General features: G+C 40.6%; 2 protein-coding genes across 4 annotated transcripts in view; one reads left to right on the top strand and one right to left on the bottom strand.

Moving 5' to 3' along the window:
• Nucleotides 1-5,040, top strand: part of LOC121924967 (multidrug resistance-associated protein 1-like) — a 52,300-nt gene extending 47,260 nt beyond the window's left edge. For all 3 annotated transcript variants that reach the window (XM_042456582.1, XM_042456583.1, XM_042456584.1), the window contains one exon: nt 1,123-5,040. In XM_042456582.1, the coding sequence (XP_042312516.1) occupies nt 1,123-1,243 (121 nt within the window). In that variant the 3' untranslated portion in view covers nt 1,244-5,040. The remainder of the gene's footprint in view (nt 1-1,122) is intronic.
• A 1,370-nt stretch (nt 5,041-6,410) lies between these two features.
• On the bottom strand, nt 6,411-13,854 carry HSPA13 (heat shock protein family A (Hsp70) member 13). Its single transcript, XM_042456587.1, has 5 exons — nt 13,548-13,854; nt 11,936-12,276; nt 10,963-11,176; nt 9,522-9,689; nt 6,411-8,444 (listed from the first exon to the last, which is right to left on the bottom strand). Exons 1-5 carry the CDS (start codon nt 13,570-13,572, stop codon nt 7,777-7,779), a joined length of 1,416 nt encoding a protein of 471 aa, XP_042312521.1. The 5' UTR covers nt 13,573-13,854; the 3' UTR covers nt 6,411-7,776.
• Between the last annotated feature and the right edge of the window lie 6,907 nt (nt 13,855-20,761).

The following is a 20,761-nucleotide window of genomic DNA, read 5'->3' on the forward strand; positions in this document are numbered from 1 at the left end:
TCAGATGTCTATTTAATTAGTGATCCATTGACTGCTGAGAAAGCCTGATAATTGTTGACATGGTCCAGAATTTCAGTGTTTTCAAATAGCATTTTATGCCCAGGATGGCTTATAATGTGTTCTGCTACTACTGATTTGTCTAGCTGACCCAGTTTGCAGTCTCTCACATTCCTTTATTCATGCTTGAACACTGAGTTTGATGGCCCCTATGTTGACTTGTCCACAGCTACATGGTATGCGGTAAACTTCTGCAACCATGAGAGGGTTTCTCCTATCCTTCACTGAATGCAGCATTTGCTGGATTTTCTTGGTCATTCTGTGGATCATTTCAAAGTTGTGTTTCCTCACCAGTTTCCCTATTCTGTCTTTGACTTGGTTCATGTATGGTAAAACAAAATACCTTCCCTTTGGGTAGTTGTTCGTGTTCACTCCTATGGGTTCTTCTGGGTCTGGCAACCCTTCTGAAAAGCAGAAAAAGGTAAGGAGACAAGCTCCATGTGCTCTGATGGTCTGTTTATTTGAACTTTATTTGTTTTTAAAAAGTACACTCAATGGTCCTGTGTTTTAGAGAATGTTCTCAATTCCATTGAATTATGCTGAAGGCCTTTTCTCACTGAGGCTGAAGCACATTGGGATTTTATAAAACAAATAAAGAGTTGACTGTCTCAGAGCACATGGAGCTGGTCTACTTACCATTTTCTTCTTCAGTCTTTCACATCACCTGCTGTTTGCCTTTTAAACACAGATGCCATGATTGGAAATGGGACTTTTTACATACCTAGCTATTGTCCTTCTCCTTAAAGGTAAAGATAGGTTTCAAATAAGAGCCAGCATGGTGTAGTGGTTTGAGCTTTCGACGAGGACTCTGGAGAACAGGTTTTGAATCCTTGTCCAGCCATGGAAAACCACTGGCTGACTTTGGGCAAATCACACACTCTCAGCCTCAGAGGAAGGCAAAGGCAAATCCCTCCGAACAAATCTTGTCAAGAACAAATTAAACACTTAATGTAAAATATTTTTATTGTGTATGTTGACCAGCTCCCGCTTCCTTGTTTGGCTAAAAATAGAACAGGTTCTTTTGTTCCTCCTCTAAAATAAGCCTGTTTTGTTTTTCTTTTACAGGGTGCTTGTTCTGGACTCTGGAAGGATTGCTGAATTTGATACTCCAGCCAGATTGTTACAACAGAAAGGCATGTTTTATGAAATGGTGTCCAAAGCTGGAATACTGCAAGAAGACAGCTAATGTTTTTGGAACATTGTGTGTACATGTTTTCTCTGAATTCTACTAGAGGAATAGTGTCAGTAATTATTTCATTTCATAATGAAGACAGTGATTTTAAGCAAGGGGTAGGAGTAGGGCAAAGAACAGTAAACTGAACTGACTACAGTAAAGTTTTAATACAAAGTATATGTGCCTTTATAAATTATTGATGTTATTAGTGTTAGAATGAATACACCAGATTTATGATATCAGAATGGTCATGGTGTGTCATGACTTTGCTTGGACTACAGTTCTGGATTGCCTTCCATAGATTGATTACTGTTCTCTATATATTAAATGCTGAAGGGCATATCAGTGATAAAACAGGGATCAATAGAGTCCTGTTGGCGATCTGTAAACAAAGTGTGGATAGCCTCTTTGTGGAGAAGGGCCTTATTTCGTTGGCAAAAATTCATTGGAGGCTCCACTCTCTGGGTCCAAACTGGATGAGGCCAATGCCCTGTCCATTGCTCTATGCACATAGCATTTACTCCCTGTTGAAAGTGCAAATCAAGCATTTTCTTAAAGAATTCCTTGTCTCTGTATTCAGGTAGTGGGGGAACTGTTCCCCACATATTTAGGAAGGGACAAGCTTGAAAGAATGGAGCCAGCAGGATCAGCACTTCCAAAGGGTACTGCCACTCCTGCCCTGGCAGAGATAGGACCACCTTTGAAGGCAGTTCCTGTGACAGGGATAAGCTCAAAAGACAAATATAGCACCAAGTCTCATTTGTAAGGATACTGTATCACTTTAGCTAGTATCCAGGCACAATGCACAAGTTTACACATCCATTTCCCTGCTTGCTTGTCAGTCTCTCTCTGCACTAGAAATTAGTAGAAAGAACAGCTCTGAAAGAGTTTGGTCTTAAGATATTTAATCCAGTTCTTGCTGGCTGTGCCACTTGTCCTTTCTTCCCAGCTGTATCATGGCTCAGTAGTGGACTTCAGGATCATAGGTTACTTTAAGGGATGTGGTGGCTCAGCAGTTAAGATGCTGATGACTGTAAGATTGGCAAGTTGGCAGTTCAAGGCTCAAGTGCTGTGTAACAGAGTGAGCTCTCATCACTAGTCCCAGCTTCTGCCAAGTTAGCAGTTGTAAAGTATATAAAAGTACAAGTAGATAAATAGGTATCACCTTGGTGGTAAGGTAACAGCATTTCCTGCGGTCATGCTAGCCACATGATCAGTCTTTGACAGCTTAGTAATGGAGATGAGCACTGCCCCCTTCTCAGACATGACAAGTGAAAACCTTTACTTTTATGTTGCTTTTAAATGTGCCCTTCACTACATCAGAGACACATGTCCATCTATAGCCAAGATAAGATTTTATTTGGGAAGGCTAATCTATCTTGAAATCTCAGCACTGTCAAAGTAACACATTGGACAGCTTATCTAATCATAGGATGCTCCTGTCATTAGGCAGTAGCACCTTTACAGTAAGTCACTTGGAAAGTTAGGAAGACATTGTGGCACAGGCTTTCATATACTAAAATCTACTGACATTGAGAGAATCTTGATGTCTAATCAATTTACAGTTGCTGATCATTTACAGTCTCTCACAATGATTATAGTAGTTCCAGTGAACTCTGAAGGTACCTATTGAGAGACCATATCTCTGCATACGAACCTGCTGGAACCCTAAGATCTTCTGGATCTTTCTCTCAGTCCCTCCACCATCACAGGCTCCCCTGGTGAGGACATGAGAGTGAGTCTTCTTGGTGGCTGCTTCTGCTCCCTGGAATGCCCTTCCATAAGAAGCAACGCTGCCCCCCTCCTTGCTTGCCTTTCATCGGCAAGCAAAAACAGCTTTATTCAGGCAGGCTTTCGATGTATAATCATGGGGTGGCTTGGGTGATGGGTAGGTATCATGGTTTTAATGTGTTTTTAATGTCTGTAATTTTATTTTATTAGATGATAATTTTAATTGTTTTATTGTAACATATTTTTAGAATGTTTATTTGTGAGCTGCCATGGGTCCCTTTAGGGAGAAAGGCAGGATAGAAATCAAATCAAATAAATAAAATTAGCTAAGGATGAAGTAGCAGCTACAACAATGTCTTTTGTTGTTCTTGTGCTATAACAGAAGTGGGGAAAGTATAGCCTATGAGACACCCATGACAAATTGATCAGTTCTCACCCCCAAGTTGCATTGGTGACCCCACAAGTAAGCAAAAATAACTCCGAAGTTCATTGAAGTCCCTTTCAAATAACCAGAAATGTTGTTACAACACTTCTGAGTGGTGTTCTGAGGATACAAAAAATTCCAGGTATTTTGGTGCACTGACAAGCTGTGCCCAGAAGTAGATGGGTTGGGGGCAAGTTCATGCAGCTGTTCACCTGTTTCAGTTGGTCAGAATAGTAGTTTGTAAAGGGACACTGTATGAGTATGCATATGTAAGAGACTCCTAAGTTCATTGTTGCATGGTTTAATCACTATTATTTGAATATCTGAATTAACTTGGTAATATTGCAAGACGGGGATATATAACTCAAAATAAAATGCTAGAAACTAGAAAAAGCCTTTTATTTTAATACAAAAAGCCCAGTTCATATATGCATTCTCCAAAGGCAGGAGGCCATGTTTTTCATCTAGAAAAGATGTTTCACAGTCTTCATCCATTTTCTGTGTTGCAATTCAGTAGCAACTGTAGCAGCAGCAAAAAATAGTGAGTCAACATATTAAGATTCAAAGGAAGGCATGGAAGGAAGTGTAAGTCTTGTTTTCCATAAACAGCATAATTTAACAGAAATCCATGAGAGCAATTGAATACTTAAGCATGTTCTTTTTCTTTAAATGGCAGTAGCCTGGAAAACATAATTTTACTATAATTCTTTCATCTGAAAAATATATGGTCATACCATGGTTTAAGGTCTTGCTATTCCAAGTGGTGGCCAAAATCTATTTAACTCTGTAAAAATAATCTAACTCTGCAACTAAATCTCAAAGCAACCAGTCCAATTCTACAAATTACTACAGAAACACAGGTAGCTCGGGTTTCAGGATGCTGGGAAGAATGCTCCCACTTCATCTGCCAGCATTAGGAGCACTTAGCAATTGCAATAACAAGTACATTTCTGTACTGCTTATCAGTGCACTTAAGCACTCCATAAGCAGTTTATAATGTGTAAGCTAATTGCCGCCAACAGGCTGGGTACTCATTTTACCAACCTTGGAAGAATGTAAACCTGAGTTGAGCTTGAGCCCTTTGAATTCGCAACGTTGCGGTTTGTGACTGAGTGGCTGCATTTAACCACTAGAGCTCCTCAAGATGCCTTGGACTTCAGTTTCCAGAAGCCCAATCAGCACAGACAATGGCAAGGAATGACAGGAGTTATAGTCCAAACTGTTTGCATGGCCAAAGGTACCATTTAATGGTAAGAGGGAAAAGCAAACAAATCTATCCTGCTTCCTATACACAGAAGCCTACCTGAACTACCTGTGCAAATATGTATTTGCAAAATAGCTGTTAAATAAAATCCTTAGAATTTGGCCCAACAGAGACGATTTCCCTGTTGTTCTTCAGAAATCCACAAGAAATGGATTTTTATTCCTGCTAAATGTGAGTTTAAAATACAAAAGTTGTTCCCTGGGTGATAATCTTCTCCACTTTAACTAAGAAAATAAAATAAAATTAGCCTGTTACCCATATTTGATGCATGTTTCATGGTATAACTCTTAACATGTTTGGGCTACATAAAATAATTACATGGTAACGAAAGATTCTAGCTTATTATAAAGTAGATAATAATAATAATGAATAAACAATGTTTACGATAAACTGTGAAGAAAATCTTTCCTTTTCTTGCTAAACTCAGCAAAACATTATTTCTGACTCCATTAATATAAGTTAGCACTGCTCTGAAACCTTGGAGGCAACATGAGTGGGCCTTATGTTGGCAAGAATACAAAAGGCTAATCCCATTTTCCAAACGTTGTTGGACAGCAATGTCCATTATCCCACTTCATAGGCTATATTAGCTAGGAACAATGAGAGCTGAAGTTAAACATCTGGAGTGTCACATGTCCCCCAGATGCGTGAAGACTTAAAGGTACAGTCCAAAACCAAAGAACATTAAGGCCCAGACAAAGACCAGTGGAATGTTTGGTACTTTTGAAAAACAACACCCACATACCCAGAATTCCTCACAGCTTGTCACAAACTAAAATTTGAAAGCTGTTCAGATTGGCAACAGAGAGATTTGAAAAAGGAAAAGAAACAACGTTTGAGTCCTTAGAATGTATTTCCCAGCTCCCTGCAAGCTAGGCAAGTAGGTGCTGGTCCTGCTACTATCAATATAAGCTTTGCTGCACACACAAATGGTTCTAACAATCTTAATGTGTTCACATAGACAAGCATGTGTTAAATAGACAGTCACTGATATAATGCTTGTGAATATTTCCTCAATTATGCTGAAAAGGTTTCCAGCCACTACATTAAGGAAAATTATTTTGCCAGATTTCAAAATATTTCTCCATTTGAATGATAATAATTTAAAAAAAACGAAAAAGAAAAGAAGCTCAGTACTACTTTCATGTTCAGTCCAACCCTGGGTGATCTTTTTGACATTTCAGAATTAGAGGGTAACCCCTATAGCCTTAACCCAGTTGCTAATTCCAGTTAGAGCAGGGCCACTGAATCAACTGCTCATGTACTGTATGTACATCTTGATTTAATGGGTCTACTCCAAATGGTAATTGCAAATGATTTGGGCCAATATTTTTAATAACAAACTTGAAAGCAATTCTAAATCTAAAATAAGCAGAACACAATAATGTGCTCAGCAGCTTCAAAATACTAATATTGTTATTAGCAAGCATGGAGTGTTCTCATTTCAACAGTCATGGAAAAGCTCTCTCCAATACAATACTTTTAACTAAAGAAGCAACTGGATGTGCTATTTCAAATGGGTTTTGAAATGGAATGTTAAACAAACTGTTCCCTAAGATGCGAGAACAGTTACAACTAAACCACAGACAAAGCTATGTGTATTATGGAATAACTTCAGTACAGTATCAAGGGGTTTGGCTCCAGGGCCCCATGGATGCTCAAAATCCATTATATATAACGGCATAGTAAAACGGTGTCTCTTACATAAAATGGCAAAATTCAAGGCCTGCTTTTTGGGATTTTGTTATTTTAAATATTTTAAATATTTTCAAGAAATGGACGGGGGAATCTGTGCATAGGGCAGGTCTACTGTAATATTAGTTCATCAGAACTGCAAGACTAAGATTCATACAGTACCTTTATTTGAACATCCTAAACTATGGTTTAATACAAGGATAGTCAGATTGTAGCCCTCCAGATGTTTCTGTACAACTCCCATCATCCCACACCACTGGCTGTACTAGTCAATGATAATACAGTGCGCCCTCATCATATGTGGGCACACTATACGTGGCTCTCAGCTTATGCTGAAAGCTGTGCGACGGTAGACACAATGGTGCGTGTGCCCATCATGCATATGTTGCACCATGCTGTGCACACGAGCCCCATTGTTTTTAATGAGGCTCAAGCATATGTGGTATTTGTCTTACACGGGGAGCTATGGAACAGATGCCCCGCATAAGGAAAGGGCGCATTGTAGGATCTTTAATTCAGAAACATCTGGAGGGCCACAAGTTGCCCATATACTCTCAATCTCATATACCTCTCTTATTGCTGGGTTAGGTGAACCTGACCAACTGTGGCTAGTCTTTTCAATGGTTTACTGAAACAAGTCAACTTCAAACAGCAGTTTATTAAGATGACTCATATCAGTAAACCAGAGTTACAGACTGGACATAATGGTAAAACTGCAGGTAACTGAAAATAGAAAGCAAAAGCTTCCAATTCTGACCTTGCTACAAGTGTATGAGCCCAATTCATGTAACACTAAGAATCTGTTTAGCATGACATTTGAATTACATCAAGTCACACAATCCCTGATATTTCCAGCTGATAAAATGCCCAGCTACTATAATCTCTCTCTAGACTGAGAGTCATTGTACATAGCCATTACTTCTTACTACCCCATGGCTATTGCTACAAAGGAACACATCAGATGATAAATGTTGATAACAGTATCTAAAACGTTCAAGTTTGAATGCAACATTGAGAAAGTGCTTTTAAATGCCATTTAAGATTAAATTCTGAATTAATACTGCTATGTGCCACACCAAGCACAGACAATACAAATTCCTGGGAAATGCCAGGAGACAAAGCCAACACTATTGCCATCATAACTCCAGAATTATGTAAATCCCTTTTCAAGTAATGAAATCTGGAGGCTTTGGTGATTACTCACCTGGGAGAAAATAAAATCCCATTTCAAGAACAACGTTCCTGACATTGGCTTTCACAAATGAGCCCACACTTTTCTGCAGCTCAAGTAGAAACAGACCTTCCTCAGTTTCAAATTTTCAAACGTTTACAAAGGAAAAAGAGGGCTGAACTAATGGGACTCTGTAAAGCCTGGTACCATGCAAATGGATCAAAATTAGGAAGAACAGAAAGGGAAAAGAACACTGAAACTCAGTTGAAATTTCTCTTTCGTAAATGCCTGTTTGGGATTTCCACAGCACTGACTTGAAGAGGCCAGGATCCTCCAACAATTCCTGCTTGGATAGCCACCCCTATTACCACAGCCAAGTCTGGGTCAACAGAAGTGTTGGGTTTCTTCCCAAAGAACTGTGTAATAACTTTACGTATTCTTGGTATTCGGGTAGAGCCTCCAACTAATACAATTTCATCTACTTCAGTCTTGTGTAGGTGTCCTTCTTCCAACACCTGCTCAATGGGCACAAGAATCTTCTCAAAAAGGTCTTCGTTTAATGTCTCAAAGAGCTTCTGGGAAATTTCTGTTTCAAAGTGAACCTTTTTCCAAGTGTTGCTTTGTGTTTCTGAAAAGCTGTCCCTGATATCCTCTTTCATGCCAGATTCTATTTCTGAACCTATATTTTGATTTTTGTTCTCCTCCAGCAAGTGTTGATGTTGGTTCAACTTGCCTGGCATAGTCAGAGAAACTCTGATTGTGGAAGAGCTGTGCATTGTCAAATTTAGTTTGACGGCTTCTATAGCCTGTCTGAGTCTATGTATCTCTTCCTTTCTGGAAGGCAGAGAGCCATACATGTGATAGATCTCATTATACAAGTACTGCATCAACCGCTGATTGAAGTCTTGCCCACCAAGTTTGTTGTTACCTAAAACACAAAGATAGTTACATTAGACAACTCACATTTCAAGATAACAAGGATATATAACTTGAAGAGCACACAACACTTAGAAAGCCTTGGTAAGCTATACTGTACATTTTCAAAATCAGCCCTACTAAAAATGTGTTTTGTCCGCCATGTACAAAACAACACTGTTCTTCTCACAGGATACAAGCTGATAAAAGAAAGGTTCAATATGCTACTGACAAGACAGTCTTACACAGGTTGTGGACAGCATTTTGCTCAGTGGGTCACAAGCTGTGCAAGCCTCCTCTGTAAAAGGCACACATGGCTTGGGTTACAATTGGGTGTATTTATATCCAAGTACTCAAGCAGAAATCAGTAAGGCAAATTTTCAAACAAATATGCTTAGGAATGGAGTCATAGGAAAGAAGAGTCTGATATACACTGAAGCTGTTATCTCTGCTTTACCACTTCATTATAGGGTGGACACACATGCAGCTTTAACATTTTGACTGTAAAAGTTAGCTTACAAAAAAGTAGCTCCACTAATAGAATATCTGTATCTCTTCCTAAAATCTGAAGTGAACACTTTTCACTGCAGTCAGTTCACATATACAGACACACGTATCATGTGTAGTCAACTTCCAGGTCAAGGCAATATCATAGGCAGGCAACATCTGGGGTACATCTGCTTCATCAAATGTCCCATACAGAACCAACCAGGAGCCAAAATCTATTCCTGCATATCTGCAGTGCCCCTGCACCATTTATCTCTAAAAGAAGACGTGGGGAGTACATATCATTTTCCCCCAGTTAAAATGTTCTGCCTATTGTGTAATTCACCTTGAAAAGAAATGTGCATCTTATTTTAAAGATAAACTGTGAGGGGGTTTGCTGCCATTCCACCAAACCTCAGCAGCAGAGAGATCTACTTGGTTGGGGGCAGACTCGCATGTTTCTCATCCTGATCTTTATCATATATTTCTAAGTCACAAGGTAAATAAACACACGCAACAAGCTCACAGCTCACCATATGAAAATTGTAATGTAAAATATTTTTCAGAATTGATACTATGCATTATTAAATATTATTTTCTTTACCTGCCATGCTTCGTGTCAGAAACATTCCTCCTTGCTTGTTCAGCAGAGAAACATCAAGCGTACCTCCACCCAAATCTACTACCAAAACATTGGATACATCAGCTTTGTGGAGACCATATGCCATTGCTGCAGCAGTAGGTTCATTAATTACTCGTAAGATTTCCAGCCCTTCAAAGGAAAAATAGCAGTCAATAGTCTGATTATGTTTTTTTTTAAAAAATGATTTATCCGTATGTTCAACAAAAGAGCCATTAAGATAGGAAATTAATCATTTTACATGGTAAATCAGAGCAGTGATGCACCCTCTAGGCATCAGTCTGTTTTTATAACTCTTTCTTGGGTAAGAAGCTGTGAGGAAACAACAGGCAGATTAGAAACTTAGCACTAGTCAATGCGAGTGAAGCCAGGAAAGGTGGGGGAGGGGGGCAGCTCCCAGGAGTGAGTATGTAAGAGGAAGGAGCAGATTTTAAAAGTGTGGATGTTTTGTGTGCCCTGACAGGTGAAGAGTCACTGAGGCTAGGTTAGGCTGCTGTGAGGGGCAGTTAGAAAAGGTTTTAGGTATCCAAGAAAGGGAAAAAGAGTGTCCTTAATTACATTGTTGTAGTGTCCTGTGGGAGACATAGTATTTGGTGACTAGTGGAGTCACAGGTAAACAGAAGGGTTATAAAATACAAAAGATGAATAAAGGTTCTGTGAGAACTTCATTTGTAAGGGAACATATATAAAGCTATAAAGAAACAATTACGAAGACAAATTAGAGAAACTGTTAAACTGTGTAAGTAATAAAGTTTTTATACACCATATCATTGTGAACACCATCCACTAAATGAGATACTGTACTATATTCAACCTGACTTGCAAATAAATTTCTTGCAAGTAGCTGTCTGAAGTGATTTCAGAAATACATTAAGAACGCTACCAACATTGAAAGTTTTTTAGGTTTGGGACACATTAGATAGTGGGCGTGTGGCTGTCAAAGAATCATTGGTACCAAACTGGGGGAAAATTTGAAACCCAGAGGGCTGGTATCTAAAGAGTTATAGTGCAGGAGACACTTAAAAGAGAGTCCTGAGTTTGAGTCTTGCAGTGAAGAATTGGTGGGATAGTGGCCATCATCATCATATAATTGGCAGCAGTGAGATCAAAAAGATGAATGGTCTGCCAACCAAGTAAAGAAGGTGGGTGGGTGATTCTCACCATAAAAAGCTGTATTTCATTTCGTTAAAATATTTTTGTTATGTATAAACATCCCACTAGCCTCCACTGTAATCTTAACAAAGGTTTATATTACTATGCCCGTCATTCTGGAAATTTGTTGTTGGCTTCTAATAAAATGTGAACATAAGCTATGATGTCAATATCAAAATATTATATGTCTTCCCAGTATGTCACTAGGAAAATAAATGAGTTTAATAAGAGTACTAGAGACAGCGTGCATCACCTGCAAGGCTCGCTGCCTTAATTGTGTAATTTCTTTGTCTTTCATCAAATTCGGCTGGCACTGAAATCACTGCTTTGGAAACTGGCATTCCAAGATAGTCCTCTGACATTCTCTTCAGTTTCAAGAGCAGCTGAGAAGCAATGTATTCTGGTGTTACACTATAAGTCTCATTTGTTGAAACAGAAAATTCAGCAGCTCCTTTGTTATTAAGGACCTGAGAGGAAAAGAAAACAGAAGTACATTCAAGCACGAATCATTATATCTTAAGTTATGGACATATATCTTTTAGTCTGATCCTATGTGCATAGAACTGTATACAGTAAGACTTAATTCCAGGTAACACTGAGATGTAAAAATTCTATACATTTTGAAGCCATGAGGATTTTCTGGTTTTTATAGCAAGGAGTGCAAAATAATAAACTTTAGGAAACATTGCGAAATCAGTATTAACACTCAATTACTTAAAAACAAAACAAAAATATTATGCATAGTTTGGTTTTGCACAAAATTATCATATTTGGCAGAGTGAACGTATCATTTATTCAAACAATTATAAGTAGCAGGCAAAGAATAAAAAACAAGGGAATAACTATCAACATTAGTAAAACAAAGATGATTATTTTGTCTTGATCTGGTGAAGCAAACAAAGCATACACTCCCCAAAAAATAACCAAGAAAAGGAAACCAAGGTCAAGAACTGTAATGACAAAAATACTTGGCAGAATTGTGCTTCCGCTTTCTGCAATCATGGATTACCATAACACAAAATGTAGTTTAGATCAAAGGACTGCGCAGTAAAAATTAAGCAGTCCCTGCAGCATTTATACATTTCAGTGAAACATAATGATAAAAATACGCTCTACACAGGGATTTCTCATGAAAAGACCTCAATGTCACCTATTTGTTTCAATATTGTTGTTATCGGTTCCTGTTCAACTTAGTAAGTAGCTGGTAAACAAAGCTTGTAACTCACCTTAAATGGGTATCTACTGCTTTCTCTTATTAGTTCCTCGGGTGTGAAGATCTTCCCTATAAAGCGTTTTGCATCATACACAGTGTTCTGTGGATTGGCATCTGCCAGCTCTAGCCCATCATACCCCACATGCACATCTTTCTCAGTGAACGACACAATACTTGGAATGCTGTTGTGCCCATTTTCATCTGGGATCACCTTCACCTGTCCTGTGCCAGGAAGGAACACTCCCACTGAGCAATACGTCGTGCCAAGGTCAATCCCTATTACTTTTGGTGTGGGCATGGGTAAATACTGTTGGGCCAAATATCCAGCTAGCAGAAGTGTCAAAATGGCAGAACCTAAAACAAACAAACAAACAAAAAACAGGCAAAGGGGGGGGGAGTTAATAATAATAATAATAATATGTTTTATTTATATACCGCTATTCCAAAGATCATAGCGGTGAACAGCAAGTAAGCAATTAGCAAGTAAGCTAATTAAAGAAGCATACCAGCAGAAATAAATACACCCATCCACTTGTACATCATACAAATTTTTAAATGTCTATCACATCCTCTTTCAAAAGCTATGTTAGCTTTTCTTTGCAGACAATGTTCTACCATTCTCCATTCATATCTATTTGGTCCCTTTTCTGCTCTACATGAGATTTTTTTGAACTGCACTCGGGACTGTATACTGTATTTCAGGATTTGGATTAGGCATTTTTATATTGCCAGTTTTCTTTCCTGTCTCTTCCAATAATCACTTGCATTTTTCTATCCTGTTTTCCCATTTTTTCCACTGTTTTATTATAAGAAAGCAAACAATAGGAAGACAAAATATTCAAAACACCCCACTCCTCTTTGTCTTCTGGCTATTTAGCAAACATTTACTTTCATGAACCTTCCAAGAAGAAGAACACAGGCGTCACGCCTGGCTGACTGACCTCAGACACGATCCACTGAGCAAGTCAACGTATATTAGTCTTCATGGCATGTGCCATTGGGCATAATAAAAGCCCTAGGGATCCCTGGACCCTCCAGGGAAACTGTGTGCTCAGCATCTGCCAGACATTGATGCACAGGAGGAGATACAAATGCCTGGTAGAGCATTCTCTCTAGGACTCTCTAGGCCTTTCAGTGCAACTTTTTGTTAAAGTCGACCATAGAGTTGCCCTGGAGGAGGACCTAGATATTCCTAGAGAGGACATATTAATCAAATGAGCGAATAATCAAAGCTGCAAATACGGAGGGCGAGTGTATGTAGTCGTGACTACGGTCACGTTTCATCTAGCGCAGTGGTCCCAGGCACAGGGGTCTTTAAGGGGCTTTTGGACTTCAGCTCCCAGAATCCCAGACTATGGGCCAAGGCCGCTGAGGCTTCTGGGAGCTGGAGTCCCAAATCTCTTAAAGGGCCCAGAGTTTGGGGACCACTGTGTCTGGTCCCGAAGGTTTGGGACAAAGGGGACTCCACCTGAGGAAAAGCAAGGCCTGTATTCTGGGGTAGGCTGCCACTGAACGTGGAGGCTCCAGAGTCCCATAGCATGGTTAAAGCGGGACCAAACCGGACTGTTTGTGACGTGTGGGTGCCAACGTGGTCCAGACGTCCCTGCCGCCCTCCTCACACTCACCCAGCACCGTCATTTCCCCGGCCATCTTCCCTCGACCCCGAAGCCCCGCTTCTTCTTGTTGTTGTTGCTCTTCTTCCTCCTCCTCCTCCTCCTCCGAGTGGCGCTGACCGGCTTCTGCACTCCTTCGCCGGTTTCCTGACTGCACTACCTTCGTTTCTCCTCCTCCTCTGCGCGCGGCATGCTGGGAAATGGAGTGCGGGGCGGCCAGGACTCTAACGGAGTCCAATGGGGAAAGGAACTACCATACCCGTCAGCCAACGCGGCCGCGGGAATGGGGGAAAGAGCCGCGTTCTTGAGCGTAACGAGGACGAAAGACACGTCCTCGCAAGCGGCGCGAGGGGGCTGACGGGAACGGGAGGGCGTGGCTTCTTAGTGACGCAAGAGTTGAGGGGGCGGGGTGGTGGGTAGGAGAGATTGTGACGTGTCTTCCTGCGCTTTGCCTGCCGGGAAATGTAGTTTGTTGTTTGATGAGGGAGGGGACTGAGGAGGAAGCGGCCATGCTACAGAATAGGCGTAGTTTGAGCCCACATTAATTGCTATGATTCTACCCTACAGGATCTTGGGATGTGTAGTTTTGTGTTGAGGCACCAGAGGCCTCTGAATCATACCCCTCACGAAAGTACAAATTCCAGAGTTCTGTAGAGTCAAGCCTTGGCAGTTTAAAGCGGTATCAAACCGCTTCAGTTGTGCAGTGTGGACAACACACCCTTAAAGTTAACCCAGTTTGAAACTGCTTTAACTGGCTCTTTGCTATGGAATTCTGGGAGTTGGAGTTTGTTGTGGGGCCCAGAACTGAGCCTAAGAAGCCTTCTCTGCAGTCCATCTGGTGCCATCCAGCCATGGAGGGAGAGATGCAGACCCAGCTCCATCGGGCTTGTCCTGGACTAAGAAGCAGAGCCCTCCCTCCAATCCATCTACCTTGGTCCAGGCCTCAGAGGGAGAGAAGAACCACTGGACCTCATCCCCTTTCCCTCCACCATTCCCTCCTCCTTTTGTGTCCTGTCTTTCTAGATTGTAAGCCTGAGGGCAGGGAACCCTCTAATTAAAAATAATTATAATTAGAAGCTGCTCTGAGAGCCTTTAGGGCTGAAGGGCGGGGTATAAATACCATAAATAATAATAATAACAATAATATAGTTCCAAAGGTCAAGCAAAGTAAGGAATGGATGGACAGGAACTTGCTTCAGCATTGCGACAAAGCTCAGGAGCTTCTTTTGCACCAGAAGCCGCACTTGCCATCATCTCTATCCAGTCGGGAGATAGGCTGGAAACATCAATGATTCTTCAGGATCTGAAGAGCCAGACTTTTCCTACTCCTTCCTACAATTTGTGATCATTGTTACGTAGACGCTTTACTTACTTACAGTATTTACTGTATTTGTGCCCCACTTTGCAGCCAGAAAGGCTCTCAGAGTGGATTATAGTCAATTACGTAGATATTTCCCTGCCCTCAAGCTTACAATCTAAAAAAAGACAAAAGGAGAAGGGAACGGTGGTGGGAATAAGGCCAGGGGCTCTTCTCTTCCTCCAAGGCTTGGACCCTGGAGGGAGGGCTCTTCTTCTTCTGGTGGAGCTGGTCAAGTGGTCAGCCTTTCTCTCCCTCTGAGGCCAGATGATATCAGAAGCCAGAGAGGGAGGGCTCGTCTTCACATGACTGGAAATCCAGATCGGAGCCTGCATACCTACCGCTTTTATTTGTTTATTTACAATATTTATGTACTCCATAAGATCTATAGGACACTTACAGTAAAATCAGTTGAACAATTTGAAATACAGGGAAATAAAATTTAAAACAGTAATATATGCACTCCTGATAGTATGTTAAACAATTGAATAATTTAAAAGGTGAAGCTGAAACAATATAAAACCATGCATGTAAAACCATAGGGGCTTTTATTAAAAGCCAGGTTTTTACTTGGTGCTGGAATGAGATCATGTATTGCCCTTACTGGTGGGACACTGGGCAGAGCCACTCCAGCAGATCTGAATTTTTAGCCAGGCTTACATGAAGATACATGCAGCAAATGGGTTTAGTGTAATGCTTTGTGTATTGGAGTAGGACTCTGGATACCAGGGTCTGACAACATTATTCCTTTCCCAGCCTTGGAAATCCTCTGGGTGACCTTGGCAAAGGCACACTCTCTCATCCTCGGAGGAAACCCCTTCTGAACAAATCTTGCAAGGAAACCACATTGATAGGTTCACCTTACTGTTGTCATAATGATTTGAAGGCACACAACATGTCAAGTTCCCAAATTTAGAGCTTTAAATGTCATCATTAGCTCCTTGAATTCAGGCCAGAAACATATTAGCAGCAAGTGCAATTTCTTTACAGTGTTATATGGTGTCTATAAGCTATTTTTGTCAGCGATCTAGCTGCTGCATTTTGCACTAACTGCAACCTCTGAGTTACCTTCAAGCATAGCGATGGAAAATACAATGTCATTGACAATCCTAATAATAGTTTTCAGTGAGATATCTTAGCACTTTCATAGCTGTCTTTCCAAGTCTTCTTCTTCTGATGTCTTGACTGCATTCTCCATTATAATCAATGACAGAGCCAACATATGGGAAAACTATTTCAACATACTGTTTCAACTACTTCAACATATGCATGTTGAAACTACTGGCATACCTTCAACTGAACGTATGGAGGCTGAGTTGGTATGTCATGTGCTGCCACTGATCCAGCTCAGCCAGTTTTTAATGTGCTGCCATTAATCTAAACTGCACTGTTCTTGTGACAGTGAAGTTTATATGGTTGTTTATGCACCTGAGGAAGTAGACTTAAGTCTACAAAAGCTCATGTTGTCAACTTCATTCTTTCAGTTAGACTCAAAGGGGCTACAAGATCTCTCTACATAGAGTTACTTACGGTAGTTATTTAAGTGTGTGTGTGTGTGTGTGCGCGCGCGCATGCTGTTTTTGAATGAAATGAAGAATTTCAATAGGAATTTAAGTACTTTTCAAAGTGTTGAAGTTGCTAAGGCATGGGGCATTTATAAATAGGATCTCTCTTAGTTCTTGTTTTTTTTTTCTCCTTTTTAAAATGTTAATGGAAATTAGGGAGAAGTGATGTGAAAGATAAATTAATCTTTTCATCCCAAACATTTCCCCAGTTTTAATAGCAACACACACAAAAACACACACAGAGAGAAGCTGAAGCTGCTCTTGATTGAAACGATTTCTAGGGGATCATTCCCACTGGCATTATAACTCGATTTCCGATTCGGCTTGGCTCCATATTGGTAATCGATAGTCCCTGGTTCCTACTACCAAAAAGGATCTTTTGTGGAATTGTGCTTTTTTGGCATAATTGTCGTCCCCATTTGTGCCGCTTCAAAATCCTTATCAATCATCATGGGGAGGAAGGAAGGGAAGTGGGAGGAGGAGGAGGTGGCCCCTTCTCCATGCTCCTGGACTAAGTTTTTTTTTGCTCACCACAGCCTCCCCCTCCTCCTCCTCCTCTTCTGCCTTGTAGGGTCCTTTTGGAGCAGAAGCCCTTTGCCCACACCCTGGAGCCCCTCCGCGACCCTCCTCCTCCACTGACCCTGCTCTCCACCACCCGCAGCTTCACCCTAACAGGGGGAGGATGACGTTGGCATCAGGGGTCTCTGAAAGTGTGGGGTGGCTACGGGAGCCCACCCCATTTGCCTGTGCACCCAATCCTCTGCCCGAACTGCCCTAGCAAGACCCTGGTCCATGAGCGGCCCTACCCTTGCCCCGCTGAGGACTGCAACCACTGCTTTTCCTGCTCCTGACCCACCACCTCCACATCCACACTCATGTGGCCCATGTGGATGCAGAGGTTATCCATTTGTTACTTTCCACTAAACATATAAATAATTAAAAAACATGCACGTCTTTCGAATATCAAGGAACTTTTCCAAAACAAGTTTTCTTGTGAGATTAAAAAGATAAAGGTTTCCCCTTTGACAGGTTTGTCTAGTCGTGTCCAACTGTAGTGGGCAGTGCTCATCTCTGTTACTAAGCCAAGGGAGTCAGCATTGTCAAAGATGACTCTGTGGTCATGTGGCCAGCATGACTTAACAGAATGCTATTACTATCTTACCAAAGTGGTACTTATTTATCTACTTGCACATCTATATGCTTTTGAATTGCTAGGTTGGCAGAAGCTGGGACTAGTGACAGAAGCTCACTCCATCACGTGGTGCTTGAGTCTCAAACTGCTAATCTGCAGACATTACAATTGTCAGAGTCAGTGGAGATTATCACACACAGATGGGATAAGGATGGGATCACTCCCTGTTCTTATCCCGCTATTAACCTCTCAGAGGGAGAGAAGAACTGCTGGACCTAACCCTCTTCCCCACCACCATTCCCTTCTCCTTTTTTGTTGTGTCTTTTTAGATTTTAAGTCTGAGGGCAGGGAACCATCTAATTAAAAATAATAATAATTGTAAGCCACTCTGAGAGTCTTTAGGGCTGAAGGGCGGGGTATCAATACCGTAATTAATTAATTAATTAATTAACCCATCAGTAACTGCAATAGCATGAAAGGCCTTCAAATTGTTGCACCGATCCTGCCATTAACCTGTCATTAAAGCGGTATTGCAATAACACAAACTTCCGATAATGCAAAATGCCAGCCAATGTTGTTTTAATGATGGGTTAATGACGGGATCTGTCATCTGAAAGTCATTCCTGTGATTGTGTGGGAATGAGTCAAGAAAGGTGACAGATAGCCCTGTGTGATAATTTCCTTTGTCTTAACTGCTTACCCACTCCCTCCCAAATGTAGCTACAGCACGCCCATGTTATACGTGGGCATGCCTTATGCGGCTTCCAGTATATGCTGGAAGCCTGTTCCGGAAAAACCTTGGTGCACCAGGAAGTAATAATGGGGCACGCCATGTGCACAAACCCCATTATTTCTAATGGGGCTTGAGCACACGGTTTGTCCCTTATGCAGGGAGGTCTAGAACGGATCCCTGCATAAGGGAAGGGCGCACTGTACTATGGGAAAACTTCAAAACATATGCAGTGAAGGAAATATTAGCAGTAATACATTGCCAACAGTTTGCTGATTTAGAAAGCCCTTTTTTGAATAGACATGGTGGTGACCAATATGCCCAAAAGAGCAATTTCTTCTGTATAAAATGTAATTGGAGATCTGGTGCCATACATATTATAGATGCTAAAACCAAGGGTCATAATTAGATATTGTTGCTGCAAACCTCTTGTCATATTTATTTATAGAATTGGTTTGGATACTTGGTTGGCAAAAATCAATCTCTCTAATATTAAGTGTATCTTATATGCATTTAATGCTGGAGGGCCAAATTTGGATTGTAACAAATGTTTCAGATGGTAAGTATTGCCATAACTGAAAAGGGGAAAAAACTCATCATCAACATAAAGTACCTGATTTAAGGTAACAATCCCATTGTTGGCCCATATCTTCCATAAAAATGATTCCTTATCAATTTTCAAATTTATATTCCCTCATAAAGTCAATTTGGCATGAGCATATGGGCAAAATTGCAAGTGATGTGACGATAAGTGCCACAATATTTGCTGAAATTGTTGACAAAACACTGTCCTTTTTGATGACATACATTTGATGTTTTGCCCTTTGAGGTAAAGGGTGTTACACATAAATGTTGTTATTGCAAGGTTCAAGCAGGTTTACATGTTAATAGACATATTGTGCTTAAGTCACTGTGTGAACATCCTTCAAAACAGAGCCTTGTAAATAGTATTGATCACTAACACACACACACGCACACACACACCCCAAAACAAACTGGAGATAAATCCGTTAAAAAAACTTGTCACAAGAGACTTTGGATAAAAGTTAGGATTTCATTACTAAATAGATACTAAACGACAGCTGATCTTTTCATCATGTTCTCTCTCTCCATTGCAATTTAGTTATGCATCCATACCCTTAACATTTTGTTTATCACTAGGTTGACTGTGTTTATTTTACACTGATTTCTGGGTTCTGAGCACCACAATTCAAAAAAGATGTTGATACGCTGGAGCGTGTCCAGAGGAGCACAACCAAAATGGTCTGGAAACCATGTCCTATGAGGAGCGACTTAGGGAAGTGGGTATGCTTAGCCTGGAGTAGAGACATTTAAGAGATGATATGCTAGCCCTGTTTAAGTATTTGAAGGGGTGTCATATTGAGGATGGAACAAACTTGGATGGAACATGCAATGGATTCAAACTACAAGAAAAGAGATTCCAGCCCAACATTAGGAAGAACTTCCTGACAGTAAGAGCTGTTTGCCAGTGGAACACATTTCCTCAACATGTGGTAGAGTCTCCTTCTTTGAAGGTTTTTAAACAGAGGTTGGATGGCCATCTGTGAGGAGTGCTTTGATTGTGTATTCCTGCATGGCAGCAGGTTGGACTGGATGGCCCTTGTGGTATCTTCCAACTTTATGATTCTATGATCAAGGTTTTAAGAAGGGTCCCCTGTTAGACTGTGTCATTCCAGGAGAGGCATCCCACTTCTCTCTCCTTCCTTTTGAATTGGCAACTGTTGTTTAGTCATTCTTTTCCCTGCCAAATTGCTCTTGGCCTCAGCTGCCAGGTGGAGCCTAAGTTGCTTGATGTATGATTCTTTGGCAAGCAATTATACCCAAAATGAGACCAGTCTGTCTTAAAGACAAGATAGTACCCTGGACATTTCTGAACAGTTGTGTTTCACCTCTGAGCAGCTGTAGTTCTACAGTATTTATTAGGAATAAGCCAAGCATAATCTTGTAAGTAAGAAACTAGTGTGTACATTTGCTTTTCCCTCCTCTTCCCTTTCCTTTCATGTTGTGTCTCTTACGCTGAAACCCTGAGGGCAGGGACTATGTTATAACTGAATTCTTTGGACTGCTTTTAGCTGAAGACTGAAGTTAAAAAGTTGTAAACAAATAAATCAGTTGTGGTCTGATTTCTAAGTTGTCTGATCTAAAATGGTTTTGGTTTTTTTTGTTATGAATGATGGATTTTAAATCTAAGTTCTAAGCTTAGTTTTGTGCATCGTATCAGTCTAAATTATTTTTTTCTCAATTATAGGTTGACAAAAAACAACAACAGACTCTTTGACCTGAAGTATCTTTTTAGACACACAGAACACTTTCCTGCAGTTTGACACCAATTTGTCTTGGGTTCATCCTATGAAATCCTGGGATTTGTAGTTTGTTGTGACATCAGAGTTCTCTGACAAATATTTAGAAAGTTAAATATCT

This window comes from Sceloporus undulatus, chromosome 3, assembly GCF_019175285.1.
Source record: "Sceloporus undulatus isolate JIND9_A2432 ecotype Alabama chromosome 3, SceUnd_v1.1, whole genome shotgun sequence".
Lineage (NCBI taxonomy): Eukaryota > Metazoa > Chordata > Lepidosauria > Squamata > Phrynosomatidae > Sceloporus > Sceloporus undulatus.